This window comes from Lipotes vexillifer, unplaced genomic scaffold (assembly GCF_000442215.2).
Source record: "Lipotes vexillifer unplaced genomic scaffold, Lipotes_vexillifer_v1.1 scaffold382, whole genome shotgun sequence".
NCBI classification, from domain to species: domain Eukaryota; kingdom Metazoa; phylum Chordata; class Mammalia; order Artiodactyla; family Lipotidae; genus Lipotes; species Lipotes vexillifer.
This window is the reverse complement of record NW_006780611.1, coordinates 10,621,539-10,631,100: the sequence shown is the minus strand read 5'-3', so window position 1 is coordinate 10,631,100 and position 9,562 is coordinate 10,621,539. Positions and strand designations below refer to the sequence as shown.

The following is a 9,562-nucleotide window of genomic DNA, read 5'->3' as shown; positions in this document are numbered from 1 at the left end:
GCGCCCCCCCGCGCCCCCTCCCTCGTCTCCCTCTCCCCGCCTGTGACTCTGCTTTTGTGCACCCCCATCCTTCTCCCACCCCTGCACCTGCCCCCTACCCCACACGTTCCCCCCCGCCTCAAACCTTCCCCCACCCTGGCATCTGCACCTCCCCAGGCCTTTGAAGTGGCTGAGAAGGAGCTGGGAATCCCTGCTCTCCTGGACCCCAGTGACATGGTCTCCATGCGTGTCCCTGACTGCCTCAGCATCATGACCTACGTGTCCCAATATTACAATCACTTCGCCAGCCCTGGCCAAGGTGAGAGGGGTGCAGCCCTTCAGGGAGGCTGGCCCTGGGGGCGAGGCATGTGTCACACTGTCTTCTGAGGTGCAAACAGGCACAGGGAGGCAGCTCATCATTCATTCACTCACTGAAATATTAATTGAGTAAAATAACACTGTGCTGGGCCCGGGGGTATAGTGGTGAAGGAGATCGCTGCCTTCGGGGAGCTCATAGTCTGGCGGGGGAGACAGACAACAAACGTGTGAACCAGTAACTGAGCGAAATAATGTCAGAGGAGGGAATTCCCTGGTGGTCCAGTGTTTAGGACTCGGCGCTCCCAGTGCAGCGAGCACAGGTTGAATCCCTGGTCGGGGAACTAAGATCCTATAAGCCACTTGGTGCAGGGAAAAAAAAAAAATTAATACTGTCAGAGGAGACAAAGCAGGATGAGTTCATCCGCTGTCTGTGAGTTCACCTCTCTGTCACCCACCGTCACTTCCTGTTTGCAGACACCTCCCTGGGTTTTTTTTTCCTCCAGTGGGGAAATGGTCCTGTAGGGCTGTTGTGCAGCATCTTCCCCAGCAGTGACCTTCAAGGCCTGAGAACTAAGAGGCTGGGGAATTGTGTGGGGTGGGATAGGGAGGTGGGGGTGGGAGGATGGGAGGCTGCAAGGGTATTTCTCGGCCCTGAGTCAGGTCACTGGGTGGCTACTGAGCCTTCTGCTTGGAGAGTCCCCATGTGGGAATCTCTCCTGGACCTTGTCTTCCGCAGAGAGGAAATGGGCTCAAAGAGGGGAAGGGAGGAGCTCAGGGTCATACAGCAGGAAAACCAATTTCGGGTGTCCCGACTCCTGCGCTGTGTCACTGCTGTCAGGGGTCCTCTGGGGGTGGGCACCTTGCCCCTCCGCTGCCATGTCAGTCCTTCCTCCAGCCTCTGCTCTCCATGTGGACAATCTCAGCCCATCTCTTAAAAGAAAAGTATTCTAGGAAGTACCGATTTTTTTTTTCTTACTAGGAGTAAAACATGCTTACTGTAGAAAATTAGAACATAGAAAACATAAAAATTAAAAGATTAAAATAATCTGTTACTCCCCACCCCCCCCATAATGCTAGGGATTAATATTATAATTGAACAAATAACATTATATGTATTTTACTAGAAATAAAAATGAAAGTATTTCTCAACTGCTGAGTGTCTGGTGAGAGGCAGCGTGGACTGAACGTTTTTGTGCTGCCATTTACTGTCTGGGTGACAGTGGGCCACAGGGTCACCTCTCGGCTTAGGGTCCCCTTTGCAGTGAGGATAAGAATAGCACCCATCTCACAGGGTTAATGGGAGTAAATGAGGAAGGATGACGTGTGTCTGGTCCTTATTGAGGACTCAAGGTTACTATTATTATTACTTTTTTATTCCATTGGTTAGAATTTAGCTTTTGCTCACCTAGAATCACAATTCAGTCTTATCTTCTGAAGGGTTCCCTGTGGCCAAACCCCAATCTCCCTCTACTAAGCTCTTCTCTGGAGGGCCTCCTTCCGGGGACCTGCGGGCTGGGCAGGTGGAGCAGGGCCCTTGGTAATATGTTGGTGGTGCCCACTTTGTTCCCGGTCCTCACCAGGCACCCTGGGGGTGAGGTCACCCTGGTGGCCCAGCTCCCCATGTTCTGCCCGGGGCAAGAGCACCCCCTGGGCCTGTTGGGAACTCCTGTTGCTAAAGGCACAGCTTGTGCTACCATACGGCTTGGCCCCTAAATGCAAACCATTTTTATCCCACCTGCTGCTCAACCAGAGGGAATGCAGCGAGGTGTTCCAACGCTGGAGGCGAAGCTGGCTCTTAGGCTCCCCCAGATGGTCCTCTTCTGTACTTTCTGGGTGAGGGGAGGGATTTCAAGGGTGATTTTGACCAGGCTTGACTTTCACTGGACTGGGTAACTTTGGAAGCTGGCCGTGGCTGAGACAACACTGTGCCGTGCTCTCCTTTCATCTTGTGCCAGGCTCCATGGAGGCTGGTGACCCTGGGCATCTCAGCTGACCCCTGACCTCCAGGAGCCAGAGCCTAGTCTGGAACCAGAGTGTGATGGAAGGAAGCCCAGTGGCTGAGGGACTCAGAGGAGGGGTACCTCCCCTCTACCAGGGTGACAGGGGTGGTGTCATCAGGATGAAGCCCAGTTTCTTAGCGGGGCCCCTGAGGGCCTCTCCTGACTTAGCTTAAGCCACTCACTGCCCCAGCTGTAGTCATACTGAATTTCTTGTGCTGCTTTGAATGTATCACATTCCTTTACTGCTAAGCCTTTCTTCTTGGTGATCCTCCAGTCCCTGTCCTCACCCACCGTGCTCTGGCACATTCTTTCCTACTCATCCTCTCACCCCACATTTTGCCTCCTCCAAGCAGCCTGCCCTGATATACTCCAGGTGCTCTTATAGCCCCCTGCCCTGTGGTGAACATATAAGACTCTGGTCATAGTATCTCAATTACTCCCTCTCCCCTGTAGACCTGCTACATGACTCCAGCACCTGGCACTTATTCATTCATTTAACAAATATTTATTTCGCCTCTACCGTGTGCCAGACACTGTGCTAGGTGCTAGGGAGAGAGCTGAGAACGATACAGACTCACAGAGCTTGCAGTCCAAAGGATGGGGGAGGGAGAGAGAGAACAAAGTAATTAATATAATTGCAGATAAGTCCGATAAGCAAACAAAATAAGGTAATGGTATAAAAAACAACGAGAGGGGCTTCCCTGGTGGCACAGTGGTTGAGAGTCTGCCTGCCGATGCAGGGGATGTGGCTTCGTACCCTGGTCTGGGAGGATCCCATGTGCCACGGAGCGGCTGGGCCCGTGAGCCATGGCCGCTGGGCCTGCGCGTCCGGAGCCTGTGCTCCACAGCGGGAGAGGCCACAGCAGTGAGAGGCCCACGTACCGCCAAAAAAAAAAAAAAAAAAAGCAACGAGAGGAGGAAGGGGCTATTTTAGGTGAGTAGTCATGGAGGGCTTCTCTGAGGAGGTGACATTTGAGCTAATCCTTGAAGAAGGAGGAGAAGGAGGCCATGTGAAGATCTGGGGAGGAATATTCCAGGCAAGGGGGCAGCAGGGGGCCTGTGTGGGTCGGGGTGGGGGTAGGGGGTGGGGGGGGTGGGATAGTGGTAGTGGTAGGGAGTGGGCCCAAAATTTTTGACCAGGACTCATGGTAAGAAATATGTTTCCCATTATAATCCATGTTCACGTACACATATGTCACTGAAACAAGTTTCAGGAACCGATTCTTCCCCTTGAAACATGAGATGCCCACAGATATTTCCTTCTAATTCATCTTTACAATATGCTGGTTGCAGTCCACTCAGTTGATTTCAGGGTCCGTTAATGGATTGTGACCTGAGGTTCTGGCAATGCTACCTTAGGCCACAGTAAGGAATTTGGATTTTTTTTTTTTTTTTTTTTTGGCCGGGCCTTACAGCCTGCAGGATCTTAGTTCCTCAACCAGGGATCCAATACAGGGCCCCCTGCATTGGAAGCGCCTAACCACTGGACCACCAGGGAATTCCCTGGATTTTATTTTTAAGAATTAGCATAGGGCTTCCCTGGTGGCGCAGTGGTTGAGAGTCCGCCTGCCGATGCAGGGGACACGGGTTCGTGCCCCGGTCCGGGAAGATCCCACATGCCGCGGAGCCTGCGCTCCACAATGGGAGAGGCCACAACAGTGAGAGGCCCGCATACCGCAAACAAACAAACAAACAAACAAACAGAAAAAGAATTAGCATACAGTGGTATTGATTTATCTTTTGGTATACAGTTCTCTGAATTTGGGGGTTTTATTTTAGTCACTGGGTACAGAGTAGGTGCTTAGTGGATATTTGCTGAAGTAATGAAGGAGCAGAGTCATGGAGGAGGCAGGTGGGCTGGGTGGTGGGTTTCTTCTGGTTCGAGGGAGTGCAGGCAGGGTTCCGGGCCGCACCTGCCCACTTGGGCTTGAGTGGGGCAGCTCCTCGGCCCCAGGGAGCCAGCCCATCTTCCTGAACCTTCAGGCTGGCGCCATGTGGTTCCTCTTCTTTCCTTCCCTTCACCTGTTCAGCCTCGTGGGAAGGAAGCTACCCATCCTTTCACATGTTGGGTGCTGATGGTTCTGTGCTTGTCCTGGTGCCTTATTTTATTTTATTTTTTTAAAATAAATTTATTTATTTATTTTTGGCTGCGTTGGGTCTTCGTTGCTGCGCGCAGGCTTTCTCTAGTTGCGGTGAGCGGAGGCTACTCTTCGTTGCAGTGCGCGGGCTTCTCATTGCGGTGGCTTCTCTTGTTGCAGCGCATGGGCTTTAGGCACACGGGGTTCAGTAGCTGTGCCTCGGGGGCTCTAGAGCGCAGGCTCAGTAGTTGTGGTGCACGGGCTTAGTTGCTCCACGGCATGTGGGATCTTCCCAGACCAGGGCTTGAACCTGTGTCCCCTGCATTGGCAGGCAGATTCTTAACCACTGCACCACCAGGGAAGTCCCTGGTGCCTTATTTTTCACGCTGCCCTGTGCGGTGGGAGTCACTGTCCCGCTTTGCGGAGGCCTGGCAGGGTTGGGTAGCTTGCCTTTGGCACTTAGTTTGGAAAGAGGCATCCCCTGCCTGTGTGAAGTGGGAGCCTGGTCCCACTGCGTCAGTGGTCTGCCCTCAGGTGGTAGCCATGGAGCTCAAAGCTCAGGCCAGGTTGGGCCTCCTGGACCTCCAGGGTCTCCAGCTGCCTCAGAGTCTCTTTCTGGTCTCTTGGCAGCTGGGGTCTCATCACCCAGAAAGGGCCTGGCAGCATCTTCCCCGCCATCCAAAGCACCCACTCCCGCGGAACCAGGAGGCAGGGCTCAGGTAGGCAGATGCCGGGGGTGGGCAGGTGGGGTGGGGGGACAGCTGCCACTGCCGCGTTTAGCGGGTGTTCTTGGTCCCTTTCCCGTTGGCTTTGGGACTAGATTCTCACAGGCCAGGCCAGGGCGGTACGGGCAGGGGATGGCAGGCCTGGGAGGGGCACAGGGCTTCCACAGCACTGACTCTCCATCATGGGACTCACAGGACTCTCCCATGCAATACAGCAAATTCTCCCCTTGTTTCCCGTGAGACAGAGCTTTAAACTTCCTAGGGTGATTCTGCCTAATCCTCTCAGCAACACTGGGAGGTGGGTATTGTGTGTCCTGACGTACAGATGAGGAAACTGAATCTCAGAGAGGTTTGGTCATTCGTTCAAGATCTCTCAGCTGGGAAGTGGGGGCCTCACTGCCAGCCCCCTGCTCCAAGATGCTTAGGGGATGACACCAGCCTTTCACATCTGGACAACACTTCACAGTGTGCAGAGGGCTTTTCCCACCTGCTCCCAACTGCGCCTTGCTGGAGGACCTCTTGAGGGACAGGGAGCCCAGCCCACGGTGGGTGTCCAGTGAGCATGTGCAGGGCTGAGACAGGCAGGGGTTATAGGATTCCATTTGGCAGGTAGGAACCCGAGGCTCAGAAATGAAAACAGCTTGCTCAAGGTCACAGTGCTTAGAAGCTGAGAAACTTGGGCTTAAATCTGCTTGGTTCTAGTTGGGGGGACAGAGAAGGCAGATGAGGTGGGCCTAAGAGGGCAGCCACCTGTCAGGCAAGGCCCACCTGTGGGGACGGGAGCGGGACAAGAGCAGCTCAGGTGAAGGGATTATACAGCCGGAAGCTGCCTTTCTGGTGGAGAGGGCCCCAGAAACTGGAAGTCTGGATTTTTGTGTTTCCATCCTGACTCAGTGACCTTGAGCAAGTCTTTCCCCCTTTCTGGACTTCAGTTTCCTCACGTGCAAAACAGTGACAGTTCCCGCCCTCTGCCCTTCTGGGGCTCTGACGGAGTGTGTTAGCACTGCGCACTCTTGGGAGATGGCCACCGTTAGAGCGGGGAACAGGGAGTGTTCTTGAACAGGAAGGCTGGTGACCCCGACCCCACCCCCAGTCTGCCCACCCCATTCCCTGCAGGGCGATGAGTGCTCCTCGGGCAGCCTTTCAGAGCAGGGCGCCCACCGGACCCCCAGCAGCACGTGTGCGGCCTGCCAGCAGCACGTGCACCTGGTGCAGCGTTACCTGGCCGACGGCAAGCTGTACCACCGGCACTGCTTCCGGTGAGTGGTGGGGGACCCTGGGTGGGCAGGGAGCTTCCCTAGATTCAGCACCATGGTGTGCCAAGCCCCTTGGCAGGCTCATCATGCTGGAGCATCTTGCTTTTCCCCATTTTACTGATGAACAAACGAAGCCCTAGTGAGGGGAGAAGACTTGGTCAGTCACAGAATTAGAGACAGAAATGGGGCCGGAGCTCTTGGAGACTAAGTACCTGATGATGATCAAGGAGCAAAATGTGCTCTCAGAGCTGCTGAAAAAAGAAAGCATTTTAAAAATCTTTTTTTAGTTTATTTTTTTCTTCCTTTTTTTTTTTTCTAAAGAAAGCAGTTAAAAAAAGAAATCATAGTAACAACTTGCTTTCAGTGTGTGGCTCCCAGGGGAAGCCAGGTCTAAGAAAACTGGTATAGCAGGCAGGGAGAATATAAATAGCTGAGAGAATGTGTGAAAACGCTTTATATGTTAGAAAACAATCAGCAAAGAAAACTGAATAGTCCATGGAAACCAGTGACTGGGAGTTATAGTGTGTATTCAGTTGTGGTTTAGAGTATGTGTGTGTGTGTGTGTGTGTGTGTGTGTGTGTGTGTGTGGTGTGTGTGGTGTGTGTGTGGTGTGTGTGTGGTGTGTATGTGTTGTGTGTGGTGTGTGGGTGTGGTTTGGTGTGGTGTGGTGTGTGTGGTATGTGTGTAGTGTGTGTGTTGTGTGTTGTGGTTGTGTGTTGTGTGTGTGGTGTGTGTGTGGTGTGTGTTGTGTGTGTGGTGTGGTGTGTGTGGTGTGTGCGGTGTGTGTTGTGTGTGTGTGTGTGTGTGTGTGTGTGTGTGTGGTGGCTGGACCTGGAACCCCAGGCACCTGATTGCAGAACTGAGGTGTCATGGGGGAAAAATCTCGAGGAAGGAAACCATCGCACAAACAGTCACGTCTGGCCATCAGGGCAGTGTTTTAAATACTTTTTGTGGTGACATACATTTGACACTGTGACCAGTTGTAAGTACATCCCTGAAATCAAACTTGTATGAATAGATGCACAACTGGAATTAGAGTTTCATAAAACAAGTGTGATACATTCTGATATATCTTATTTTATTCTATTTCATAACAAAACAAAACAAAAACGCCTGGTTGGTTGAAAACCACTAAATTGATTTCTTGAGCCACTAATGAGTGGCAGCCCGCACACTGGATGGAACCTCCGTAGGAGCTGGGGGAACCTTTGCTTCCTCTTGCAGCAGAAACTGAAGGCGTGTTTCACAATTTATGTTGCTGATTTCACATGGTTTTATTGTTCTGGTATGATTCTGACATTTACCCTTTTTCTTTTCTGCTGGGAAGTTCTGGGTACTGAGATGGGATCCAGGCTGGCAGTTGGGAGGAGGGGTAGCCAGCACCCTGGGCCGGGCTGCCTGGCTAAGTTGATCCCCCATCCCACCCCACCCCTGTTTTCCCTGGCAGGTGTCGGCGGTGCTCCAGCACCCTGCTCCCCGGAGCTTACAGGAGTGGGCCAGAAGAGGGCACCTTCGTGTGTGCGGAGCAGTGCGCCAGGCTGGGCCCTGGTGGGCGGTCAGGGGCCAGGCCCGTACTCCCCGCACAGCCAAAGCAGCAGCAACTTATAGAAGAAGCCAAGGATGTGGAGAGAGGCGGCCCCAGCCCTAATGCGGCTGCAGGGCCCGAGGTGGACGTACCCAAGGCCAGCCCCGACGGCCGACCCCAGATCCCCACCAAGCCCCGGGTTCCTGGCAAACCACAGGAGCTGGCCAGCACCCCGGGCAGCCGCCCCACACCTGCCCCCAGGAAGGCCTCTGAGAGCACAGCCCTGACGCTCCCCACGCCCCGGCCCCGGTCCAGCCTGCAGCAGGAGAACTTGGTGGAGCAGGGAGGCGCCAGCAGCCTGGTGAATGGTGAGCAAGGGCCCGACTGGGGCTGGGTGCTTCCTGAGGTGTGCCTGGCGTTTAAACATACACGTGCCTGGGAGTATTCATGGGGCTGTGCTGTCCATGCCTGTGTGTGCTGTGGATGTGCTGGGGACGACTGTGGTGCTGAGGTTATTAATTCACGCAGCAAATAGTTACTGAGGCCCCTCGGTGCACGCTCTGTTCTCCATGCTGCAAGGACACAGATCCCTGCCCCATTCTGTGTGCCCAGGATGTGTGTCCTTTTGTGTCTACCTTGTGTGCTTCAGTTTCGGGGTGTAGGGAGTGTACATCATGTGTGCCTGTGTCCCGAGTGTGTCTGGTTCTGTGTCCACACTCAGATGACCTCCCCTCCCAGGCCCAGCCTGTGTGCTTGTCCACATCTGGATGTCTGGCAGGGGACAGCTCAGGGGCTGGGGGTAGGGGAGGGTGTGTCCCTGGTCAGATGGGCCCCTGGGGCACTCCCCAGGCTGGCCTGTTCTGTAGTGGAGACCACTGCCTCACCCCTCATTGTCAGACCTTCCTACATGACCTCCCTGGGCTTCCATGAGCTCATGGAAACATGGTTCCTTGTAACCTGAGACGTGCGCTGGGCAACTCTTAGAGGAGGCCCAGGGGAGGGAGACTCCCAGGGTCTCCCCCTGGGACTTGTTCGTTCTGTTCCTCACTCGTGGAGGCCCGTTCCTGAGCTGGGCGCTGGGGATAGAGATACTGTTCAGACCTGTTTGTGCCTTTGAGGTGCTGTCAGTCTCGAGGGAGAGATGGACACAGACATGAGGATTTTGGTAGAATGTAGATGTCTGTTAAGATGGGGGAGCAGAGGCTATGGTGGGATTCACGGAGGACACTTGGGAGTCAGGGGAGGCTTGCAGGAGGAGGTGACCCTGGGGCTGAGTTGAAACAATATTTCCTCTCCACTTTGGGGAAGTGTCAGAGGGGCATTTGGGTTCCCCCTTCTTTTTTTAAAAAATAAATTTATGTATTTATTTTTGGTTGCTGCGCATGGGCTTTCTCTGGTTGTGGCGAGTGGGGGCTACTCTTTGTTGTGGTGTGCGGGCTTCTCATTGCGGTGGCTTCTCTTGTTGCGGAGCACCAGGCTGTAGGCGCGCAGGCTTCTGTAGTTGTGGCTCGCGGGCTCTAGAGCGCAGGCTCAATAGTTGTGGCGTACGGGCTTAGTTGGTCTGCAGCATGTGGGATCTTCCCAGACCAGGGCTCGAACCCGTGTCCCCTGCACTGGCAGGTGGATTCTTGACCACTGCGCCACCAGGGAAGTCCAGGGTTCCCCCTTCTTTTTTTTTTTT

The 9,562-nt window shown here is 53.9% G+C and overlaps 1 protein-coding gene across 1 annotated transcript in view; it reads left to right on the top strand.

The window, feature by feature from the left end:
* MICALL1 (MICAL like 1) overlaps positions 1 to 9,562 on the top strand; it is a 26,674-nt gene that overhangs the window by 4,821 nt on the left and 12,291 nt on the right. Inside the window, exons 3-6 of the mRNA XM_007454039.1 lie at positions 157 to 298; positions 5,006 to 5,094; positions 6,217 to 6,359; positions 7,804 to 8,249. Of these exons, the coding sequence (XP_007454101.1) occupies positions 157 to 298; positions 5,006 to 5,094; positions 6,217 to 6,359; positions 7,804 to 8,249 (820 nt within the window). The remainder of the gene's footprint in view (positions 1 to 156; positions 299 to 5,005; positions 5,095 to 6,216; positions 6,360 to 7,803; positions 8,250 to 9,562) is intronic.